Source organism: Xyrauchen texanus, chromosome 31, assembly GCF_025860055.1.
Source record: "Xyrauchen texanus isolate HMW12.3.18 chromosome 31, RBS_HiC_50CHRs, whole genome shotgun sequence".
Lineage (NCBI taxonomy): Eukaryota > Metazoa > Chordata > Actinopteri > Cypriniformes > Catostomidae > Xyrauchen > Xyrauchen texanus.
The window spans coordinates 21,036,098-21,061,306 of NC_068306.1; the positions used below are offsets into that span (position 1 = coordinate 21,036,098).

Here is a 25,209-nt window from a genome sequence, read left to right on the forward strand (position 1 = left end):
TCTTATGCTCAGTAAGGGCAAATTGGATATATTTGGGTTTGCCATATGTATGCCTTGCTCTCTCTATCTCTGTTGTGTTAACACTTGACCGTTCTTGTCTCCAGTGACTGAGCTCCTTCATTTGGTCCCTAAGTTCATTTTCTTACTATAATCATCTAGTGACTGCTCTAGCTCAACTGATGGTCTGATGCGCCCAAATAACTTCCTGTACAAATGTTGATATACTACTTCGGCAAACTTTAGATTTACAGCCGCAAGGTTTTTATTGAGTGTGTCTGTGCTCATAGGCTGCTTTTCTGTTTGAAGAACCATATAACCTTAAGAAGCAATACATGAATGGATCAAACAGTTCTCAGAATCTGTTTGAGATTATGACTGATGGCACATGCAATAGGGTTACTATTCTTAATAGTTGTGAGTGTCAAACCCTAATGTTCATGTGACTATCAACCAATGGGATGGAAATAGAGGACAAGTCTACCATTGTGTGATGTGAATAGCAAGAGATGATAATAAAACAGATTTGTGTATTTCTGACTTCATAATGTGGCTCTATCAGTTGTCTGTTTAAGGCCAAAAGCAAATGTACAGTTTAATAACGTCAAATGATAGTCCAGATTTATTTATAATATAAGATTTATTTAAAATGGCAAAAAATGCACATGACTTATACTTTTCATGAATTATTAGAGTACAATTTTAACACATTAAAGTGATCCTCCACAAAAAACAAATGAATCAAATTCTGTCATCGTTTGATTTTAAGTAGATAACTTTTTTTATCTGTTCATCACAAATAATGGTAGATGGTTAAGTTTAAGTGTCAAAATTTACCAGCTGCACCCACTTTATCTGTATATTATTAATTGTGTGTGTGTGTGTGTGTGTGTGTGTGTGTGTGTGTGTTTGTTTGTTTATAAAATAGACGTTGGTTTTGCTTCTATTCCAGTGTGTAGATGTTTTCCTCTACTGGTCTCCTGTTGCGTATTTCATAGATAATATGTTGTGGATCCTTTGAGAAACTGAGGGTTTACACACACAGTAATCATTGTGATTAAATTGCATTACAAAGAGCTTTTTTGTATTCAAAAATGTTTGATCTTATGCACTTACCACCCACTGTCTAATGCCTTCCAATAAATCCCACCTGAAACAGATAATTAGTTCTGTTCAGAATACACTCCATCTATGAGACACCATATGGTACTTCCATTGAGCAAACATGCTATACATACGTTTGAAGGTCAACAGGGCCAGGCCCCCCAAAAGGAGCAGTAGCAGACTGAGAGACAGGGACAGCACAGGGATGTTTATCTGAAGTGTGATTCTGGAGATGGGTGCTTCCATCTTTAAACAACAAATTTAGAAAGGTTTCATCATTTTAAGCCACACTTTTTCAGTTCAGGTCTGAAATGGTGATATTTCATAGGAAATTGACATCAAGAGGGTGAACTTTTTGTCTGTTAAAATCTGTCTCCACTTACCGAATTTCTCAACTGCCCCAGTGGCTGAAGCTAGAACTACAGTTGAACTCATGCACAGCTTTGTGCAATGCAAGTGCTAGACATGAGTAAATATAACCTCAATAAATCATCTAAGTCAGTAGCCGCAAGCATATGCCCACCTAGCTTTCTAAGGATTTTAATCTACTGATGTTATGCTGCAAGAAAGAAGGTGCCACTGAAGGCCTCTACACACTTACCATGAAATCAAAGAACGAACGCATGTGACATAGTTTAGAACAAAATCTGGACAAAACATGTGGTTCGTAACAGCTCGCCAGTGCAAACTTTCTTGAAAACTTTTTACTGGCTGCTAAAAATCTTTTTACTGCCATTGGTCCACACTGTCAGTAGGTGTAACCTGAAGCTCCACCTACTTTGAGGCTGACAGCTAATTCTTATTCAGTCAGTAAAGATCAGTCGAATTGAGTACACTGGCATGCAGATTTATCAAGTTGGTGAAACCTACTATTTTTTTTCTGCCTTTTACTTCTGTCAGAGGTTCCTTTTTTCTTGTGATTTCAAACAATTTATAACATTCATATATAGAAGGGAAATAATGTCACTATACTAAGCACAGATAAGCACATGATTACAAATAAAACAAGAGTTTAATACCTTATGAGAATGAATGGTTATTTGTTTTATTTGTGTATTATCATGTGCTTTTCTGTGTTTAGTATAGTGACATTATTTTCATACTATATATACACGTTTTAATTATACTGTAAATACTTAATTTGAAGAATGTAATAAATGTATTCAAACCCATTATTTTAAATAGATATATATCAAGCTACCATACCATGGGTTTAGTAAATTGTTCACTGTGCAAGCAAGCAACTCTTACCCTGACATATTTTTGTATGTTTATGAAGGAATATGATTACAGCAGTAATCATACAGTAAGCAGTAAAAACATTTGTTGTATACATTAACTAATGTTATTTTTGTCCCATACTGTAAGTGTCTCCTTTGAATAATGTCTCCCCCATCATGGTCAGTAACTGTTTTCTTGCAGTTGAAGAGTGTTTTAGTTTGAATCAATATGGCTGCTACTCTTCTTGCTGATCTGTGTGAAGAGGAGAAAACCCATGCTTGAATATACACTGATCAGCCACAACATTAAAACCACCTGCCTAATATTGTGTAGGTCCCCCTCATGCCGCCAAAACAGCACCAACCCGCATCTCAGAATAGTATCCTGAAATATATTAGTATTTTATTATTTTAGACTGAAAATTGTTTGTTTTATATGCATTTAAACTTTTTGGTTCTTAAAATAGATTTAAGCTTTACTTCCACCCCACCCTTCATATCATGTGTTATTTACACTTTCAGAAGTTGGTGAGATGTAACGAGCTTTGTGCGTCATACTGTACATTTGTAACGCTTAACAACGAGGCAGTCGCTGATAAAAAATGTAATAATAAGCATATTCGCCGACATTTGCAAAAGAGTAACTCCATTGCTCCAAGGGGGATGTTTTATTGGAATTCCCTAATAAGTGAAATAAATTGGAAAAAAACATGGTTGATTCCTCACAAATACTGTATCTCTAATAAAGCTAAAGAGGTCCACTTTAAACTTTTACATAACGTTTACCCTACAAATTGGTTTGTTGCTAAGTTTCTAGATATTGACACATGCTGTAGCTTTTGTAAACAGGACACTGAAACCATTCCTCATTTTTTAATTGTCCAGTTACCAAAAGGTTTTGGGAAGATTTGGGTACTCACTTTCTCCAGTCTCAAAATATAACTCACTCATTCTCCCTGAAAGATATTATCTGTTACTTTTGTTTCCCACAAGATGGCACCCTGGAGTTTGTATTAAACTTTATAATCTTATATGCTCTTTATACACAAGCAGAAATTTAATAAGTCTTCCTTATGTTTTAAACATTATATTTTGGAACTTAATATGCTTCTTAAATCACACAAGCTTGTAAAGAACAAGAAGAATGGAAAACTTTTGTGTCAATATTATGACCTATTCCCCAATTCCTCTTAATATTCTTATTTTTCCACCTTTATTTAGTATATATGTTTTTATTTTATGTTTATCTTCATTTGTGTATGTTGTTCTTTGTCTCTGGTATGGTATGACTGTATAAATGTTTGATTGTATATTGATGGTTTTACACGTTTGTACCCAATGTTGCCTTCAATAAAAAAATAAATAAAAAAAGCAACGAGGCAGTCGAGGAGATGCGGATCCAAATGCAGTTTAGATTTTATTAAATAAACAAGTAAACACAAAGGAACAACCCTCAATGGGGAAATAAAACAAAACTGAAAACTAAACACGATGAAGACAAACAGAGAACTCGGGCAGGGAACACATACCAGGCTAACAACAAACAACGATAGACCAGGACTGAACCAAAAACCAGGGTATAAATACATGAACATAGGAAAAAGGGGCCAATGAACAAACAGAACTCAAACAAGATAACAAGGTGATTAACAGAACCAAAATGGCAAATTAACGAGGGCAGGTGCAAACAATGAACGGTGAACAGGAAAGCTAACAAAGAGACTATGGAGTTACACAAGGGACAAAAGTGAAAACTAAGGAATGCAAAAGTGACAAATGGCAAACAAAAGGGCAACAGTGAAACAAGACAAGGTATACATAACAGAGCCCCCCCCTCAAAGGATCGGATTCCAGACGATCCTAAAGCAAAAAACCAAGGACAAAAAACTCAAAAACAAAATGAGGGCACCAGGGGCAGACAGGCAGACCAGGGGGGCACAGAGGGCAGACAGGAAGTCCAAGGGGGCAATGAGTGGCAGACAGGCAGTCCAGGGGGGCCGAGAGGACAGGCAAGCAGTCTATGGGGGCACAAAGGGACAGGTTTAGATGGCCTGGGGGCTGGCCATAAGGCAAGGGCCGGCTCAGGGGGCCTAGGAGGAGGCCACAGGACAGAGGCCGGTTTTGGTGGCCTGGGAGATGGCTGTGAGCCAAGGGCCGGTTCAGGGGACCTGGGATGTGGCCACAGGACAGAGGCCGGTTTTGGTGGCCTAGGAGATGGCCATGGGGCAAGGACCGGTTCAGGAGGTCTGGGAGTTGACCACGGGATGTGGGTAGGCTTGGGGGTCCTGGGTGGTGGCCGCAGGATAGGGGCAGGTGGTGCAGCTTGAGGCGGAGCCAAGGAGGACTTCGGAGGCGGCGCCGAAGGAGGCGTAGGCAGGACCGTGGGGGGCTTCGGAGGCGGAGCCGGGAGTGGCTCTTGCGGCAGGGCCGAGGGAGGTGGCACCGTAGGAGGTTCTTCAGGCAGTGAGCTGGAAGGCTTCGGAGGTGGAGCCGAGGAAGGTTGAGCCGTAGGAGGCTCGAGAGGCAGAGCCGTGGGAGGCGGAGCCGTAGGAGGCTCGGGTGGTGGAGCCGCAGGAGGCTCGGGAGGCTTGAGGGGCGGAGCCCTGGTAGGCTCGAGAAGCTTGAGGGGCGGAGCCCTAGAAGACGATAGACTTGGGAGGCGGAGCACTGGAAGGCTTGAGAGGCGGAGCCCCGGGAGGCTCGGGAGGAGGAGCTCTGGGAAGCTCGGAAGGCGGGGCACTGGGAAGCTCAAGAGGAGCTGACTCTTGGATGGGCGCGACCACTGGCGCTGGCTCAGGGACGGTCGAGGCTACTGGCGCTGGCTCAGGGACGGTCGAGGCTACTGGCGCTGGCTCAGGGACGGTCGAGGCTACTGGCGCTGGCTCAGGGACGGTCGAGGCTACTGGGCTGGCTCAGGGACGGTCGAGGCTACTGGGCTGGCTCAGGGACGGTCGAGGCTGACTGGCTTGGCTCAGGGACGGTCGAGGCTACTGGCGCTGGCTCAGGGACGGTCGAGGCTACAGGCGCTGGCTCAGGGACGGTCGAGGCTACAGGCGCTGGCTGGGTTACCGTGGTATGCGCCGGCTTGGGTTCGCTGGGCGCTGAGGGCAGAGCCAAGAGGGGTTTAGGGCACGGGGCTGCGGCAGGCGGAGGCTGGAGAGCAGAGACCTTTCCCCTTCTCTTCCTCCAGGCTGATGCGACTGACGAAGCTGGGACGCTGTTCCTGGTCAGCGTGGCTTCAGGTTCGCTGGCTGTGGCTGGCAAGGGCTCCGGCTCGCTGACGGTAGAGGCCGCAGGCGCAGGCTCGCTCACCGGGGCAGGCGGGGGCGCTGGCTCGCTCACCGGGGCAGGCGGGGGCGCTGGCTCGCTCACCGGGGCAGGCGGGGGCGCTGGCTCGCTCACCGGGGCAGGCGGGGGCGCTGGCTCGCTCACCGGGGCAGGCGTAACAGGGAGAGCCTGGGACTGCTGAAGAGTCTCCACAGTAGGTGGGGAGGTAGGGTCCTTCCCAGCATGGCCCACAGTGAACGGGGAGCCGCACAATAAGGTCACCTCCAGAAGTCGCGGAGAGTCCAGCCGCGTGATGCCGGCGGCAGCCGCTCCTTCAGCCAGCCACTCAGGTTGTCCCTGAAGAAGACCACAAGGGAGGTGTCCGGGAAGTCCGCAACAGCCGCAAGACCAAGGAAGTCGCGGACATGGGCCTCAATCGGACGGTCCTCTTGCCTCAGGCAGAGCAGGTGTTATCTGGCACGTAAAACCGCTGGATCCATGGTGGTCTATCGTTCTGTAACGCTTGAGCAACGAGGCAGACGAGGAGATGCGGATCCAAATGCAGTTTAGATTTTATTAAATAAACAAACAATTAAACACAAAGGAACAACCCTCAATGGGGAAATAAAACATAAAACTGAAAACTAAACACGATGAAAACAAACAGAGAACTCGGGCAGGGAACACATACCAGGCTAACAACAAACAACGATAGACCAGGACTGAACCAAAAACCAGGGTATAAATACATGAACATAGGGAAAAGGGGCCAATGAACAAACAGAACTCAAACAAGATAACAAGGTGATTAATAGAACCAAAATGGCAAATTAACGAGGGCAGGTGCAAACAATGAACGGTGAACAGGAAAGCTAACAAAGAGACTATGGAGTTACACAAGGGACAAAAGTGAAAACTAAGGAATGCAAAAGTGACAAAAATGGCAAACAAAAGGGCAACAGTGAAACAAGACAAGGTATACATAACAACATTACATGCTGTCAATTATACAATGACTTAGTTTTACCAATACAATTACAATGTTCAACTTTCCCATTGAATAAAAACAAAAGCGAAGAAGGAATGAAGTATTTAAAAAAGATATATTATTATTGTTGCTGTGATTACTATTGATCAGACAGATAATAGTGTACAAAGAGAACACGTTTAGAGCCATTGTACACTGTAAAAACTGGTCACCTGCAATTGTTACCGTAAGGAGCTTTTTCTACCTGATCTAACTCTTAAAATGAGTTTTATTGGTTTGAGCCAATTTATTCAGGTTGATTCAGAAATGTGGAGTAATATTTTTGGCTTGAAACAAACCAGTTAATTTAGATGTTACCACATGAGGCACATTTATTGTATTTAATTTGTTTTTGTATTTTAATAAGCAAATGTTTTACTTGTTGTAAATTTGTGCTTGAGTACCCGTAACTCACCATCACCCCAGAATGAACATGAGTGACATTCTGCCAGGAAATGTCAGACATAGATGAGTCTCCTCCTCTGGACTGATTTGACAGCAATGACACTGTGAAGTACAGAATAAAACACAGGAAATTACTTTTGTTGCTCATGTTGTTTGATTCATGAGAAATATATAACCACAAGGGTCTGTGACATTTAAGATGTAGCACTGTGCACAAGCATAATTGAGAAACTGCAATGTTCTGATGATTCATCATATATTGTGGTTTAACTGACTCATCAATACCAAGGGTCTCAAGGAAAAACCTGCTTAATGCTTACTGTTCAACTTTTATATTTGAAAGAAATAGTTAACGTATAAATGCTTATTCTGTAATTTACTTACCCTCATGTTGTTTCAAACCGTTTGACTTTCTTCCTTCCATGGAACGGAACTAGGAAATTGACTTTCTGATACCGAGGTTCGGTCACTAACATTCCGCATAACATGCCTTTTTGTGTCGCATGGAAGAACGAAACCCATTTGAATTTGGAACAACATTTGATTGTGTAAATTATAAAATACATTTTTACATTTTTCCTTGAACTATTCCTTTAAAGGCATTATGTGTTAAAGTCAGCCTGTTGAAGTGACACCTTGCAGGACTCACCTGTCTGTGCCTCCAGTGACTCTGTGGTATGCTGTGTCGTGGTTGTAGGTGGAATAGTCGTTGGGGCTTAAAAAATGAAAATGGATCAAGATTTAAAAACCTTCCTATTCAAAGACTTAAACATGGAACTCACCAATTGTCTTACTTAAAAACAATCTCCAAAGCCAGACTAATTCACTTGCCTTTCATGACTCTCAAAGTGTAGGACACCTTCTTGTCATTGAAGAAGCCTTCTATATCCACTCTGCAGCAGTAAGGCCCGCTGTCTTCTTTCTGTATCCTTTGGACCCCCAAGTCCATTTGGCCTGAAAGAACATCTCCAATGAGCTTGTACCTGTCTGACACTTTGGAAATGACGCCATACTCATCAGTTTGTACAATGATGTCGTTGCACCAGAAAGTTCCACAATCTCGTCCCCAGCAGACGTGACTCAGGCCGTGGTGCTTTACTGAGTAATGACACGACAGAATCACTGTGCTGCCCTCTGTCACATGGAACGCCAGAACGGAGTACATGTCAGCTGCAGGACACAAAATCCTTAAAATTTCAGAGATCAATACAATGTAAATTATAGTTTTCTCATCTAATACTCACCCTCATGCCATCTCAATCTCATATGAATTTCTTCTGCGGTATTCAAATGCAGATTTTTTCATACAGATGCAGATGTATAATATTTTTATATCAAAGTCAGTGGGGTCCCAAAAGGACATCACGGTAATCCATATGACTCAAGTGCTTTAATCCATGCCTGCTAAAGCGATACGATCGGTTTTGGGTGAGAAATAGAAGTCCTTATTTACTAAAAATAGAACACATCACTTTGTTGTTCCACAGAAGACAGAAATGTATACAAGTTTGAGCTAACATAAGGGTAAGTAAATTATGAGATCATGAGATAATTATTGGGTGAACTATCCCTGTAAATGGTTGTTGCACAATGTAAATGTGGTTAAATTATAATTATTTACAAATTAATGTATAAATAATTAATTATAACGTGTTTGATGAATTGGTTCAAATAATAGCAAAAAAACTATAACAATATCTAAACATTATATATATATATATATATATATATATATATATATATATATATATATATATATATATATATATATATGGGAGTCTATTTTACTACCTCACTGGCCAAACATTTTTTTGTTTATAGCATAAACCTAATTTAATTTGGTTAGATATATGCTTAAAACAAGAAACAAAATTGGACAGTGGGGTATGTAAAATACACGTAATTCTAGATATATTAATATGCATTAAATAGAAAAAAAAAATAAGGATGTTGTGATATTTTAAGTTGAAAACAAGACACTAATCAAGTACTGATCAAATTGCAGTGTATTTTCTCCCAATACTTCTGCCAATAGGCTAATCTCCTATAATGATATATGTAATTTATATATATATATTTTATAAATAAGTAAATAAGTGCATATGTTTCTTGCCTGAGATGGTGAGGAGGAGGATCCTGCGCAGCACTGATAACCTGGGAGGAGCAGCCATTCCGACCAGCCAGTGTGAAGTTCAAGCGACACTGCCTTGTGCTGGGCGGCACCAGTGGCATACAGAGGAGGGCATGTGAATGAGTAGCTGTGTTCTGCAGATCTCTGCCTGTGACATCTCCAAGAAGGACAGGGCCACTGACCCCTCTGATAGTCCTCATCTGGAGGAGTGGTTGTGCAGCATAAAATAGGGCTATTGTGTGATGGAATTTTATCTGGATATTGCAGCTATGTCCCAATAAAGAAGCTCCATTAATGACTCATTGGGCATGCCTAAAGCACATACCATGTCCATGGTGGCATGTGTGTTTGCTATTGTTGGTAAACAAAGTGCCACAAAGTGTTCATGCAATCACAGCTGACTGACTGGATAAACCAGTTTATTCTAAAATATACTTGTTGGATTCGTAGATTATTGAGGTATTTGGTTACTGTAGTAAAACATGACACAGACAAATGTAGGATAGCCAATTATTCATTGTTAAAGAGATAGTACACCCAAAATTTTCTCAGCAGCATTATACTCATATACACACATATATTGCTTCTGAGGACATTCATTTAACCACTGAAGTCATGTGGATTACATTTATGTTACCACAGTTATGTCTGGCCACTATTCACTTGCACGGTTAGGTCCAACAGAGCTGAGATATTCATAAAAAAATGCATTTGACAATAAAGAAAATCTTGGGATGGCACGAGGGTGCCTAAAAGATAAGAGAATTTTCATTTTTGGGTGAACTATTCCTTTAATTCTCTTATTGTCCTCATGTGATCTTAAACTGCAGCAAAACATTAGCTGTAGCTGTTGTGTGTTGACATCAGTATACCATTAAAAAAAACAAAAAATGCCAGAAAATGTATATTGATATCAATTCAATTGAGGAATGAAACTATTTTCCTCAGTTGAATAATTTCACAAGAAATTCTCTGGCAGGATATAATAATAATTTGGATCGTTGTTGTGGTATGCTCCACCAGGAGCAGATTATGACTAGCAAGGGCCCTGGGGCCAATTTTCTTTTTGGGTGCCCCCAGGTCAATTATCTTTTAGATTGACTTATCTTTTAAAGTTTTCATTATTTGCCTTTCATTGATTTAAGTCTCTTTTAACACTTTTTTTGCTATTTACAGTCAAATTAATAATCATCACACATAGCACGGATGTGGTAAAGAAACCGCTCAACTGAAACACATTTGTTCAACAGTCACTGTTCTTAAAGAGACATTACCATTTTAGTGCTTGTTATTCATATCAATGTAAACTCTATAAATACTACAAATGATGCACACTTGTGTAAGAAATGTGTAAATGTGGATTTTTTGGGGGGTTAAAATGGGCAATAATGTCTTATGAAATATTTTCATCAACTTCATTTAACACTTCAAGTATTTAACAAATAGGTTCTTACAACATCTATGTGGTTTAGTAAAACTGGTGCAAAGTGTAAACATAGTATTAGTCTTAGTATAAAATAGTACAAATTATTTTCTGATGCCCACTGTGGTAAATCATGCAGGTCAAATTAGGACTGCTAAGACACAACGCAAGGAGATGCGATGTTGACGTCACTTCCAGTTGCTGCTCGAGTTAGAATTTGTAGCATGCCAGCTTTTTTAGTATCACTTATCAATCTTTTTTCAGCTTTTAATCTTTAATATCTGCCATTTCACAGCATGCATCCATTTTATCCTCTGTTACAAGGATTATTGTATCGTTGTCAAAGCACTGCTTATCAAAACAGCCATAACAACAAACAATTGCGTGAGAGATTCACATCTCTCAAAAAAAAATTCATGTTAATTCACACAAATTTAGCCTCATCTGAAGGGTCGAGGAGCAGGTGTTGCTACAATTTACAGTGACATTTTTGGTATTACTAATAATGGTTAATGTAACAGTCATATATACAGTAAATACTAAATCTCTGTCTTATTTTGCCCTTGCGACAGTAAATAGATTACCCGGGCCTAATTCTGATCCTTGTTGAATTTGCAAATTTTCTATCAGATCTACTATTTTCTGTAGATGGAACTTTAATTGTTCTTCCAGATCTATATCATACACTCAGTAAGCCCCAAAGCCTAGAAGAACTTGATGAAATAACAAAAAATATAAATAAAGTCTTCTCCAGCACCCTTGATATTGTCGCCCCCCTCAATTAAAGAAAAAAGCCTTGCACCAGGGTACAATGATCACACTCATGCTCTTAAGAGAGCAGCTGGGAAAATGGAGCACAAATAGAAGAATACAAAATTAGAGGTATTTTGTGGTGCATGGAAGGATAGTATCTGTAGCGACAGATGAAATGAAAGCATATTTTAGCAAACTAATACAAAATATCCACAACAATCCTAGGTGTTTATTCAGTACTGTTGCTAAATTGGTTAGCAATAAAGCCTCAACTGAACCAGATATTCTTGTAGTAATGACGTGAATTAATTTTTTTACTGAGAAAATTGAAATAATCAGAAATAAAATTATGCAATTATATGTCACAGTACCTCAGAAAACTGTCTCATCATTTTTCACATGTGAAACTTCAATCCTTTGATGTCATAGGTCATGAAGATCAAACAAAACGTATTGAAACATCAAAGGCCACAACATATATATTAGATCCAACACCAACTAAGCTCTTAAAAGAGGTATTCCCTGTAATCTCAAAACCTCTTAATATTATTAATTAATCGCTATCCTTAGTCACACCACAGGACAGAGACAGAGCTCTTTTATTGAGTATGTGGGTTTCGCAGCCCGAAGGGGGTGCAGCAAAAGAAATGAAGGAAAATTATTATTCTCCTCCCTGAACTCTACCGGGGGACAGAGTGGTCTGTTCACCAGCTCCGGTACGAACATCTCGTTCCCTGGGCCGTCTGTCTCAGGAACGCTTGGGAGCCTTCCGGTTCCTCGTGGAAATCCGAGAGACAGGGGCGTGTGCTTTCTGTGGGGTGCTCAACGCTGGGGCTGAGTGCTGGGCCCAGGTTGAGGCGGAGCTGCCTGATGTTTAGGGGCCGCAGGGGGATTCCCTCAGCAAGCAGACGGAGCACAGCTTGCACTGGAACAGTGGCGAGGCATGATGTGGGAGATATCCTCCATCTGTTTCTTCACTGCCGAAAACTGCTGGGCAAAGTCGTCGATGGTGTCGCCGAATAGGCTGAACTGGGACACAGGGGCTTTGAGAAAGTGGGCTTTGTCGACCTCCTGCATCTCGACCAGGTTCAGCCACAGGTGACGTTCCTGGACTACGAGGGTGGCCATCGCCTGTCTGAGTGCCCGCACTGTGACCTTCGTGGCGAGGTCGGTCACAGAGCCCAGTTCCTGCAGCACGTCGTGATCAGGTCTACCCAAGTGCAGATCTTTAAGTGCCTTGGCCTGGTGAACTTGCAGGAGGGCCATGGCATATAGGGCGGAGGCAGCCTGTCCGGCGGCACTGAAGGCTTTGGCGGGCAGTGACGACGTCATCCTACAGGCCTTGAAGGGGAGTACCGGACAATCCCGCCAGGTGGCGCCGTTTATTGGGGGTAGGGGTGTGGCTGTGAGTGGCACCCGGCCCTGAGGAACCAATCGTCTAGCCGTGAGGGCTGCGGGGAGGATGGAGGGCTCCAATCCAACCGGCCATTTTTGGAATGCTCTCAGGAGGCTATTTCCAGTCATAACAACACAGCTCCTATCTACTTGAATGGACTGAATGAATGGAAAAGACTGAAATCTCCAAAACGGTTAGTCAAGATTATCATCAAATCCTTGTGCACATTTACCTTAGATTACGGTACAAAACACAATTGTTTCCAGCTTGTTTAACTAAAGCGCATGCGCATTCTCGAGTTGATTGACAGGTGATGTCTGTATCTAAAAGGTGATTGGCTCTTTCTGCATCCGTTGAATGTTGACCGCTTAGAGCTCCTTGTTCGGTGTTCCAATTTCTCCCATTAATTTTAATAGAAGTGGCCAGTCTCTGCTAAATAGTGTCTGATCACATTACATTAATGGAATGTTCAAATGAGCTAAGAGTCTGTTTTGGAATATTCGTGATTATTTCAAACTTCAACTGTCAAAACTCACACACATTTAATCTGCTTTAAGATGCCCTTTCTTTCCTACATTCTTTCTTTTCTTTCAAACGCTGCTTGACAGAACATACAAACTATGAAGCTAAACCTTATAAAGCCTAATATATAAATGAATAGTCTGAAAATTATATATATATATATATATGCATATGATTTTGTATCAAATTTGATACATCAGGCTTTAAAGGTCAGGAGATCCAGGAATTCATTTTTGTATAGGACTTTTTTTTTTATTAAGTTTCACTTAGCCCATACTTGCCACAGCAGTAAATCTTGGTATATTCTAAAGGATTAGTTCACCCAAAAAAAATAATTTTCTCATCACCATCCCAGACGTGTATGACTTTCTTTCTTCTGCAGGACACAAATTATGATTTTTAGAAGAATATTTTAGCTCTGTAGGTCCATACAATGCAAGTGAATGGATGCCAAAATTGTATTATGTTGCAAAACATAAATAAAGGCTTCTTAAATGTAATCCATTTGACTCCAGTGTTTTAATCCATATCTTCAGTAGTGATATGATTGTTATGGGTGAGATTGCTAATGAAGACAATGATTTAACTACTGGAGTTTTATGGATTACTTTTATGCTTATGTGATTTTTGGAGCTTCAAAATTTTGGCACCAATTCACTTACATTGTATCAATCAAAAAAGCTGAGAAATTTCCTAGGCTTTACCTATGAGTCTTATGGAAGCGGTCAACTAGCAGTAAAGATGTACGGATAACAGAAAATGTAGCTATTATCTATAATAGTGGAAACTCAGTAATAATGAGGAAACTCATCAATCATTTGACTTTTTAATAATTTGTCTTAATTTAACCTATGCTTTATTAATGACAATGCTTCAAAATCTAGTTCCCTTGCAGTTTTCAGTTGTGTGACCTCTTTGAACTCACGTTCCTCAAAATGACTAATTCTAAGACCATAGACTTGTGTAAACTCTTGTTACCACGACCAGTGATGGGTAAGTTATTAAAAAAGTAATACTTCATAAGAAAGTAATAAAATATTGATTTACTAATCTGTTCTTAGTGACTCAGGTGTCACAGAAACACAAAGAGTAGCATACATATGAACACAATCATTTTTTACAAACCTACATAAATAATACAATTTTAGAAATGTGAAATCAATGTACTTATAATTAATAGACTTAATTGAAAATCAGTAATTGTAATTAAAAATGTAATGTATATCACTACTTTATGACATAGTGACTAATATCTTTGGATCAGATTGCACCCAACACTGACAAAGACTAAATAGTGTGATTTTGTAGAAAAGTACAGATATGGTATAAAAAAAGAATCTGTGGTAAATTATTAAATTAAAATGTACTCAACTGGGAAAAGTTTTATTATTGATAGTGTTGCAGTATGTTAGCCACTAGACTTAAGTGTGTATGGCTTACAAATCAATTTTGGGAAGAGTAAAGCCCTATTAAAGGTTAGTCCAGAGTAATGATTTTGCTCTAATCAGCAAGAGTTGTCATATAAGTATACACAAGCAAAACTGTTTTAGTGCAGTTGAGACTGCACATCACTGATCAACTTAAAAATGCTGAAGTAAATGTAAGTCAGTTTTCTGAGATATTAATGCCACTGTTCATATTCATTTTCGGTCTGTATCTGATAGACATTTTCCATGGCCATCTCTCTGTTGTACAGACCCAAACTGCTGCCAGAGTTACTGTAGATGACAGAGTTCTCAGAGTTCTGGGCTCTGCGGGAGAAGAATTAAACCAAACCATGAGAATCACATGAGAATTATCTTGCTTAATAACCAGCAATGCCCAAACAGGTTAAGAAAGACATCAGACAATGCAAGCATAAATGGCAGTGACCTAACCAACATGATTGGGAAATTGTTGTGTTAGTTCTGATTCTTTTTCACTTACAGTTAATGTGCCAATTAGCCCATGCTGTGCATTTCATGGTGTCACATCTCTTTTGAGAAGTGAAAGAACAATGTCGTTGTTTGGATTCAGGAGCGGAGCCAGTTTTTCAAAGGGATGGGCAGGCAGGGGCAAGCGATCAGTCTGTGGTGGCACAGAAATGTTCGGGCAGCGTTTGTATATTGTCGGATTGTGTGTGTTTGTACATTTTTACAGAGATGATATCACCTCTAAAGAACTAAATTGTTCCAAAAAATGACCAAAGAAAATGACTAAAACAGCAATTGCGAGTTGGGTGGCCAATGGGGTGGCCAGGTTTCGGTCCATTGTGGCCACGGCCACACCTGGCCACCCCTAGCTCCACCACTGTTTGGATTGGAGTTTAGTTTTAAGGGTTGAGCCAGATTTAGGAGTAGCCTATATTAAGGTAATTACTTAATGTAGCCAAGAGGAGAAATTTCGTGTAATTTAACACTGGTCATGAATTGGACGTGGCCCCTTTAAGAGTTTTGCGACGCCAGCTGTGTTACATACGTGTGTGCTGGTTAGAACCAGAGCATATGCTGTGCAAAAGAGCTCCCGGTTTTGTTCATTGGTTGATAATTGCATTAAATATGTCTTCAAAAGAGCTGTAGAATTTTAAGAGCTGTTAAAATGGAATGTTTGTTATGGGTTACTGTTTTTGTGGTGCATATGAATTGCATGTGTGGAGTTTGACACTTGCGAGGACTGGATATGTGAATTTGGAATTGACCATCTTGTTTAATTATTTGTAGCCTGGAGTGTTTTCCTATTGAGTGAACATACGTAATTAGAACATATGTAGCTAATGCTATTGTTTTGGGCAGTACTGTGAGTGAATTAAGCATGTGTTAAATGCCTAAAATGCTTTGAGCGATTTAAGTTGTACTTAAATGTATAAAATGCCATGAATGTTCTAAGCATGTATTAAGATGATATAGGCTGAAGCATGAGGGCAGAGGTTAATACCTGTATGCATTTTCTTTTGACATTAGCCTCTACCGCACTTAATTTTACCATATTTCGTTGAACCATATTTTATTGTACTGTATTTCTTTCTACTGTTTTTTTCATTGTGCTGGAATTCAGTGAAAAAATGTTGTTCTCATTTGGGACATTGTTTTTCACAATTATATTTATTTTTTTATTCCCTTTTTCAAAACTGCCTCATAAACTGCTGTCCTTTTTATGAAACAGCCATTAGAATAAAACCCCAAAAATATATTTTTGTATCATGTGGTGATTATTTTCAACCCACCGGCTACATACTAATCAAATTTTTCATAAAATTATAACTTTTACATCACATCCATTCAAATGTTTCATTTATATAATGCTTGCACAGTGCGTCTCGCGAAGGTACGCATATACATCGGCTTTGGCCTCTGCGGGGCAGTTCGGAAATTCAGAAACAACAGACCAATTTTAATAAACAAAGATTTCAGCCTCCAGTCACAGAATGATCATTCTTGTTTTTTACTCTACACATTTTATTCTTGCAATGAAATATGGATTTAAATATTTTAAATGTGAGCATGATACTCATTGGAAACACATAGGCTACATGATTTAAGTCTATTTATGTCTATTCTATTTTAAAAGTAGAATAATTTTGGATTTAATATTTTCACACTGACTTCACTTCTAGGTTTCACTTACATTTCGACCACTGCTCTGTTTTTCCTCTTTTGCTTCCCTGAAAATAGAAAGAAAGAAAAACACAGTTTCCTTACAAAAATCAAATATTGCAGAGAAATTTGAAAAATGCATGTCCTGAATCTGTTTGCACTCACATATCAGAAGGGCAGCAGTGACTATTAAAGCCAACAGTACCAGAAGAACAGGCACAAAAACCGCAGATGCATTCATCTTCAAAAACAAATCAGTATTGAGATATTAAGTGATCAATTAAAGTGTTTCAAACATGTTAGGCTTTCTATTTTAATTAAATACTCACACTCTCTATGTTTTTCACAGAGGACGAAATGTGGTAATCAACCATTTCTATTTTATACACAAAACACAAACAAAATAATCAGTCATCATGTGTATGTTCCAATGAACATTTCACACAAATCAAATTAAAATCCAGGAATGACACAAAACCAGCTCAAAGTGTTAGTAATTAAACTATCAAAAGTTCATTTAAAACTACTAACTCTCAAAAGTTTGCTCTGTTATACCATGTGTTGTGTCATAAGGCCATAGTTCAAAAGTGCTACTCTCTGGAGAACTCGATGAACTGACGAATGATGAATTCTCTTGTGTTCTGTCAGATTCTAATTTAAAAAGAAGAAAACAAATGTTATTCAATTTTCTTTTTCACTGGCTGGCTTCCCATTTAAATGTCTTTTAAAAAGCAGAAAACTTTAATGACTAAATATTTATAAAATATGCAAGTGCATTCTGAGTCTCCAAAATTATGAATTATGTTAAATCACAGATAGTGAGTATTGAATCTGTTATTCATGGAAATTAAACTTTTTTTTTTCTCTTCATCATTATAGATTCACTGCAAGGGTTCAAATAATAATACCTCCTGCTGTTTGAGTGGTCTGTGATTCAGAGGTTAAATACCCATGAATAGTGATCACTGCCACAGGCTCTTGTGTGGTTGGAACAGGTGCTTTAAAACAGGATGCAGAATGTTCCTTTTTAAATGCTCACAATCTTACATGAGCTGTAAAAATATTATTTTTCTGTATCAGAAAAATATTTATCTTCAACAATAATCGTATCTGTAATGACTGAATGATGGTAGATATTGTTGAAGGCACTTGTTTGAGTACTCGCTATCACCTAAAAATTGTTGCTTTTAAGACTTGATATGGTTAATGCTTGTTAATAGTGTGGTAAATTTTTATCATTCAGTATAAACAGTTTCACAAAGACAGTATAAAATCACATTCCAATATAAACACATACAGTAAATACCCTCTGTCATGGCAGTGGTGAATACTCCTGTGGTTTCATGGTCATAGAAACCGCTGGTCATGGATGTAGTTTCCAATGTTGTTGGAGTAGGTTCTTTGAGAAAGCGTATTTTTATGTTCAAAATGTTTTCATAATTTATGTGTTATATTTCTTGCTTTTATCAGGATTAGTACTGCTAACAGAATCTGTGATGAATGAATGATGAAAAACATTGCTTTGCTTTGCTTTAGATACTTGCTGTCAGTAACAATCAAGTGAACATAATACATCTGATCATTAAACCATCCGGGCACGTGTATGCGGCAACCATATTTGCCAGAGTCTTGTTTTTGGATGTTAAGGATTGTCAGGGACACATCTCCATGCTGTATTTCTCCAGTCATCTGGTATCTCTGTGATGTTGTCCACGATGCTTTATCGCCATCACTTCTGATAATTTCATCACCACATCCCATATTGGGAATGTCTCCTCTCATCCAGCATATGTGACATTTTCCATGATATTGACTGTCATATTTGCATGGCAATGTGACAGTCTCACCCTCAAAATTACGTACAATGGTTTTTCTGCCTTTACAAACTGAGACAGAGAGAGAAACAGATTTTTTTTTAATATGATATTTTAGGATAATTAAATTAACCTTAAAAATACTTTTATGTCTGTTTTGACTTTTATGATGTTAACAAACAAATATGCATCTGATGTTATGTTATATTTCACTGCAGTGCAGATCAAAATTGTTGTAGAGGGTGTGACTTGTTCAAGTAAAATGACATTAAGTGTTACCGTAACAAACAATAAAGTGTTCCCACACTTTTTAACCAAACAATTTCCATGACTTTTCCATCACCTTTCCAGTTGTTATGTGAAACTAGATAAAGAATTTTAAAAGTAATTTAGATGAATCCAAATCGTTAATGAATCATCTAGACTGATTTGTGAACCGGTCCAACCAATTCATTAAAAAGTACAGACAGATTCACTCTCAAATCAGATATATGGCTAATAAGTTTATAAGTAAGTGCAATATCTAGCTCATTAAATAGTTTAGCACAGAACATAACTGGAAAAATGAATTTTTGCTACAACCTTTTCAACTTTTTTAAGTTTTTTATAATTTCCATGACTTTTCCAGGTTTGGAAAACACAATTTTGAAATTCCTTGATATTTTACAGGTTTTACATTACTCTGGGAACCCTTGCTATATTTGAAAATATCAGTATTAATATTTTAATATCTGAACTACAATTCAATATAAGTATTTGAGTGACTTACTCGTCAGATGACAGAGAAGCCAGGATGTAAACAGCCACCTGTGAAGATCTTTCATGATGGAAAAGGTTTCACTCTCTGCAAGCACTGACACAAAGTCAACCTCATATCTCCTCTTACATCAACCCTTTACACAGAAGCGGACGTTCACGTGATCTCAGCTTTCCTTGCATGTACACTGAAGACTTTTTTTTTTTTACAGTTTCATTTCCACTTGTGGCCTACTACTCTGTTGTCTTCTTTAAGTAACCGAAACTTTTTAAAACTGAAAATGTAAAAAAAATTAAAAATAAAATAATAAATAAATACAAAAATAAATAAATTCAAAATATTGCATAACATTTTTTGATGCAATTTTATTAACCACTAGAGGCCACTGTTGTACAATACTTTGTGTGATAAGGAAAGCCAGCAAATTGTTTACTAAATAAATGCTCATAACTTAATTAAGCCCACATGGAGATAGGACAAAGAATTATTCAGTTATTTATTTATGAGAAAGCGCAGCATGACATGAAAAACTATTTTTGTACGCTTTTCCTCAAAAATATTTTCCATCCAAACATTGTTCCACTTTCTACATATTTCAATGAAGAAATTATAAACAACCTCGCTGTAAATTAGCTATTTAATTTTCTTGTAGGAGTTAGATTATCTAAAATTCACTGAGAACAAACCGTAAAAGTTCACACATCATTATACATATGCTCCATGAATATTGTCAACAAAACCGCCTATCCGTGTACTAGGCAATGTTTAAATTCCTCTGCAGCTGGTGGTGAGTTGTCTGGAGCGCCGCAATCCTGTGGACAGATCGTTCAGATGAATACATTAATGCACAGTAAGCAAAACAGCTCAAGAGTCACCTCTTTCTCTTCCTCTTAGCCAGGAAGACAGAATCTAAGAGACTATTTTAACACTGTTGGAAGCACGAGGATCCACAGAACTTTCCACATTTCCAGACGGAACAAGCTGTTTTTTTAAGCACAATTCACAGTCGTATTTCATCAAACTACACAATGATGACTCTAAGACATTATAGATATTACAGTTTTCTGTTCTGTTAATGCCTGATCTTCTGTAAAGCTGCTTTGAACGATATGTGTTGTGAAAGGCGCTATACAAATACAAATAACTTGACTTTTTGTTCATGCATTAAGGGATATTTCACCCAAAAATGAATATTCTCTAATCATTTACTCACCCTCATGCCATCCCAGATGTGTACATGAATTTTTCTTTTGCTGAACTCAAATGATGGTTTCTAGAAAAATATCTCAGCAGCTCTTTTGGTCTGTTCAATGCAAGTGAATGGTGACCAGAAATTTGAAGCTCCAAAAAGCATATAAAGGCAGCATAAAAGTAATCTTTACGACACCAGTGGTTTAATATGATAGATGTGAGTGAGAAACAGATCAATATCCCTTCTGATAAGAAGCCTGCAAGATAAGCATAGATTAGATGCTGCCATATCATAGACATTCTATGGCGGTACACTTGCGATGAGACAAGAGGCCGTTCTTATTGAATGGCTGTATATGGTGGAGATGCTTCACAACACTGAATAAACTGCTTTTACTATAAAGTCTCCTCCCTGCGCAGTAGGTGATGATATGCACGAAGAATGTGAATCCCAAAAACAAAAGAATTAGAATGTGGAAGTGAAAGTGGAGATTTATATATTTTTTTTTTAAAAAGGACTTAAATACTGTATTGATTTTTTCTTACACACACCTATCCTATTGCTTCTGAAGATATGGATTTAAACAATGGAGTCATATGGATTACTTTTATGCTGCCTTTATGTGCTTTGTTGAGCTTTAAATTATGCATCATTCACTTGCATTGTATGGACCAACAGAACTTAAATATTCTTCTGAAAAACTTTGTTTGTGTTCTGCAGAAGAAACAAAGTCACACATCTGGGATGGCATGAGGGTGAGTAAATGATGAGAGAATATACATTTTTGGGTGAACTATATTTTGGGTGAATTGTTAAAATAAAATGTCCAATACACTATTAAATATATCTATTGTTTACAAAGGATTTGGGTGAATTTCATGAAACCTGTCAAGAGTATATCCAGGTTCCATTTCACCCCTAAATCAAAAGGAAAAAAAGAGAAAGAAATAATATTTTACATAAAGAAAATGAAGACTGTTTAAGGACCTCTCACAGTTTGCAAACTCTGCCATGAAAAATTTATTTTGTTTCTTATTACGGCAGGGGGTTGTAAAAAATCTTAATGTGCTGCCTTAAATTATGCTGTTTATAATAATAATAAAAAAAAACTTAGCACAGTATCTAATTTAATGTGTAGTAATTTTCACTGAAATAAAGTACAAAAATGTATTATGTTGCAGTAATGAGAATCTAATGTGTATCACCGTGGAGAATAATGGTTATTGCAAAACCCCAAAGAGTAACAAACACAATAAAGCTTTTCTTGTAATGAGAATTTGTGGGAGACTTGTGCTTAAATGTCCTGAAAGTATTGTAAAAATGTAAAATAGTCTTCATCATTATATAATTTCCTATTTTTGTATTTTTTTTGTTATGGGATTAAATGTGGCTTGGATGTGTTCTTGGCAGGTTTGGTGAGATTATTGCTTCTTAAAAGCATTTAACATTTCTGTAGAGCTATGATTAGATTCATTATTTGCTAATCTACTTACTAAACAGAAGTGTGATGATTAAGCCAGTGACGAAGACAATGGCTCCCACTCTGACAGTATTTATGACAAATGTTCCCATTGTTTCCTGAAAAGTAATATTTTCATGAAAAACCTGCTTCATATACAAAACATATGAAGTCAACATGCATTACGTCATTATTATCATGCCTACATGACCTAAACAATATACAAAGGCTATATATAGAGCAAAAGCAAATCCAGCTAACATGACCACTTCTGCAAACATATTGGTGCGGTACCTCAGTATGGACCACTGCTTCAGGCTCACTAATGTAGACACCAGTAACATCTGAAATAAATCAAAGTGTTCGCATTTACTCTTGTAAAATACAGTTTGAAGCACTTTCGGTGTTGATTACGTGTAATTCATTATATTCAAGATTAGATTTTTACCTGCAGTCTTTTCTGATGTGATATATAGCTCAGTAATGATTGTGGTTGGGTCTGATGCATAGAAGACTGTGTGTAAAACAAAAATGGCAAGCCAGAGTTACTTTACGTCATGTGACCCTAATGCTTTTTTAAACATCTGTGCAGCACATCTAGAGCTTTGTGCTGCTACAATTAAAAGTTATTACTAGTAATTCATATTAAAAGGGAAGGTTGTTATTATGTCACTGACACCTGAATCTATACATTAGATCAGTAATTCTCAACTTTGCTTTAGGACTCTGACTGAACATCAAGGAGTAACCCTGTGTCCACTTGAGAACCTCTGTTGCAGTGGTAATGTAACTTTTCTTGTGGTAGGGTACCTTGATCTTCCTCCTTTAATATTGTAGGGTCCAGTTGTGTATCCGAGATAACGCTCTTTGGATCCTGTTCCAGTCCTAGAGTGGAAGAACAGTAATACATAATCACATTTGAGCACAGCAACATTATTAAGGTTAATAAGATTAATTAATGTGGTTACTCACCACTACTGATGAATAAATAAACATTGTAACTAATGTCATTGAAAGGTCCAGGGATCTCGATGCGGCACACATACAGCCCAGCATCCCTTTTTTGAGCAACCCTGATAGTCAGCGAAACATCACCTCGGTCGAGTTCACTGGCCAAGTTGAATCTATGCGACTCTCTGTAGTTCACATGCAAGCCATCGGTGGAGATGACGGTGTTCTCACAGCTGAACCATGACTGGTGTCTTCCCCAACAAATGTTTAATATGCCATGTGTGTCAATGTCATATTTACATGGAAGAGTAACTGTATCCCCAACCTGTCCGACAACCAGTTTGGATGATTCACTGCAGGCTACGTAACAAAAAGAGAGGTTTCAGCTATTTTAGTATTAACACATCAGCACGCACAAGTTATTAAGAATGCACATTTCCACCAGTTCCCTTATACAGAACTTATACTTAATACACACTTAATGGATTTTGCTATCAGTGACATAATGGGCTATCAAATTAGTCACTACAGAATATAAAAAAGTTTAATTTTCTGGTCTTGGTGCAGAAATACAACACAAGACAGACAAAAGATAAATAAATAGAGCATAGACCACATATGCAATAACACTATAAAATATTTTCATCATTATGTTTATCATCATTTCTGTTATTTCAACTTTATTTTGAGTTTTCAGAGTTTCAACTTAATTTTCTTCAAAGGTTATTCAATTCAAAGTGGTTGAAAATGTGCTGTGGTCTCTGAATAACTTTAGGTAGTATATGTTGCACCACTTCACTTCTACTTAAAAAAGGCATAAATTATTATAATTATTATTTTTAAAAAATCTTACTGTTTTATACTGTAACACGTATACAATATGGTTCCATTTGGTAACATTAGTTAACATTAGTTAACAATTAACAATAATTATTAAGAATGTATTAATCTTAGTTCATTTTAATTTCAATATATACTTATACATTTTAAAATAAAAAGTTGTATTAGTTAATGCACCATGAACTAACAATGAACAATTGTTTAACATTAAAAAAGATGACTAAATTATGTAACAAATATATTGTTAATTGTTAGTTCAAGATACCTAATGCATTAACTGATGTTTACAAATGTAACCTGATTGTAAAGTGTTACCGTATATATATATATATATATATATATATATATATATATATATGTATATATTATACATTAAAAATGTTAATTTTACTTACTTGATACAATGATGTTCAATGTGATAACATATAGTAAAGCAATCATTTTCTGTGATGTCTTTCTCAGTCACTGATTCATGTGTAAATGGGTCATAATCCAAAAATACAACTTCTCTTTTTCATGTTGGCTGTTCACCAAAGGGAACAGCCACCATGTATCAGCAGCTATTTTCTACTGATACAAGTGGCATTAATGTACAGCTTAAAAGTGGTTTACTTAAAAGTGGAAACATCAAAATATCCATAAGAGTTGGTCAACATTATTACGATTAAAAAACATTTTTCATATCAGCAGTTATATGTGATGACATGACAATGGAATCATAAATTGAGCTTCTTTTGCTCAGATCATGCAAAAAAAAAGCATTTTTCAGGCTGGTTCAGCTAAAGTGATTGCGCATTCTCTAGTTGATTTACAGGCAATGTCTGTAAGGCAGGGCTTCCTCTTCTACATCTGCCATATTGGGTGTTCCAATTTCTCACATTTATTTTACAGTAATACAAGTGCTCCGTCTTGGGCTAAATAATCTCTGTTGTTACATATAGCCTAATTAGTTCTGATATCACGACCTTTGGTCATATGATGTGTGTAAAGCAGTCAATGGAAAGGAGGAGGCGAGAACCGGCTTGACAATATAAATAATAGCTTAATTATAAACTTAAAAGACAACAAACACACATATGACGGACAAGTCCGTAAATTATCTCTCTCTCCCGCACAATCCTCCACAGTCGGCCTTTATCCCTCTCGGAGGCTTGATTAGCCTGATAAGGTGTGTATGATCACGACTAGGCGGTGGGCCGAGTCCGTTTATCTCATTTAGTTTTTGATTTGATAGTTACCCAGCAGCTGTCTGGCTCATTTTTTTTATTTGTCTGTATGAATAATTCACAAAAAGATTACCGATTGTTTCCAACGCCAATTGTTGCACATTAAAGTATAAAAATAGATTTAATTTCGCTAGCTGATCACAAACGTTGGCC

The 25,209-nt window shown here is 37.8% G+C and overlaps 3 protein-coding genes across 6 annotated transcripts; all 3 read right to left on the minus strand.

Annotated features, from left to right (window-relative positions):
• Nucleotides 1-667: 667 nt before the first annotated feature.
• On the minus strand, nt 668-9,264 carry timd4 (T cell immunoglobulin and mucin domain containing 4). Its single transcript, XM_052100467.1, has 7 exons — nt 9,134-9,264; nt 7,852-8,190; nt 7,670-7,735; nt 7,031-7,122; nt 1,236-1,347; nt 1,114-1,147; nt 668-1,022 (listed from the first exon to the last, which is right to left on the minus strand). The coding sequence occupies exons 1-7, from the start codon at nt 9,189-9,191 to the stop codon at nt 941-943; spliced, it is 783 nt and encodes a 260-aa protein (XP_051956427.1). The 5' UTR covers nt 9,192-9,264; the 3' UTR covers nt 668-940.
• Nucleotides 9,265-14,099: 4,835 nt separating this feature from the next.
• Nucleotides 14,100-19,579, minus strand: LOC127625341 (T-cell immunoglobulin and mucin domain-containing protein 4-like). 4 transcript variants are annotated; one of them, XM_052100585.1, is made up of 9 exons: nt 19,401-19,579; nt 18,362-18,703; nt 18,124-18,216; nt 17,726-17,815; nt 17,373-17,468; nt 17,147-17,193; nt 16,983-17,058; nt 16,849-16,885; nt 14,100-14,996 (listed from the first exon to the last, which is right to left on the minus strand). In XM_052100585.1, the coding sequence occupies exons 1-9, from the start codon at nt 19,453-19,455 to the stop codon at nt 14,867-14,869; spliced, it is 966 nt and encodes a 321-aa protein (XP_051956545.1). In that variant the 5' UTR covers nt 19,456-19,579; the 3' UTR covers nt 14,100-14,866. The 4 variants fall into 4 exon arrangements, with proteins under 4 accessions (XP_051956545.1, XP_051956544.1, XP_051956547.1 ...); XM_052100584.1 differs by having other exon boundaries at nt 17,349-17,468; XM_052100587.1 differs by lacking the exon at nt 17,726-17,815.
• Nucleotides 19,580-19,749: 170 nt separating this feature from the next.
• havcr2 (hepatitis A virus cellular receptor 2) lies at nt 19,750-24,311 on the minus strand. The gene is made up of 7 exons (XM_052100723.1): nt 24,226-24,311; nt 23,012-23,350; nt 22,850-22,924; nt 22,488-22,553; nt 22,334-22,383; nt 22,074-22,158; nt 19,750-20,200 (listed from the first exon to the last, which is right to left on the minus strand). The coding sequence occupies exons 1-7, from the start codon at nt 24,269-24,271 to the stop codon at nt 20,154-20,156; spliced, it is 708 nt and encodes a 235-aa protein (XP_051956683.1). The 5' UTR covers nt 24,272-24,311; the 3' UTR covers nt 19,750-20,153.
• Nucleotides 24,312-25,209: the final 898 nt, after the last annotated feature.

Coding starts and splice junctions, on each gene's coding strand:
- LOC127625341 (XM_052100584.1), bottom strand. CDS start 19,455: ATGAAAGATCTTCACAGGTGGCTGTTTACATCCTGGCTTCTCTGTCAT. Junction 18,217..18,361: donor TCACTTGATTGTTACTGACA/GCAAGTATCTAA, acceptor GCTTTCTCAAAG/AACCTACTCCAACAACATTG. Junction 17,059..17,146: donor CTGTGAAAAACATAGAGAGT/GTGAGTATTTAA, acceptor TTGTTTTTGAAG/ATGAATGCATCTGCGGTTTT.
- timd4 (XM_052100467.1), bottom strand. CDS start 9,191: ATGGCTGCTCCTCCCAGGTTATCAGTGCTGCGCAGGATCCTCCTCCTC. Junction 8,191..9,133: donor CCTCCTCCTCACCATCTCAG/GCAAGAAACATA, acceptor TGTGTCCTGCAG/CTGACATGTACTCCGTTCTG. Junction 1,348..7,030: donor ATGTTCATTCTGGGGTGATG/GTGAGTTACGGG, acceptor TGTTGTTTAAAG/ATGGAAGCACCCATCTCCAG.
- havcr2 (XM_052100723.1), bottom strand. CDS start 24,271: ATGATTGCTTTACTATATGTTATCACATTGAACATCATTGTATCAA. Junction 23,351..24,225: donor ATTGAACATCATTGTATCAA/GTAAGTAAAATT, acceptor TTTGTTACGTAG/CCTGCAGTGAATCATCCAAA. Junction 22,159..22,333: donor AAGCAGTGGTCCATACTGAG/GTACCGCACCAA, acceptor ATTACTTTTCAG/GAAACAATGGGAACATTTGT.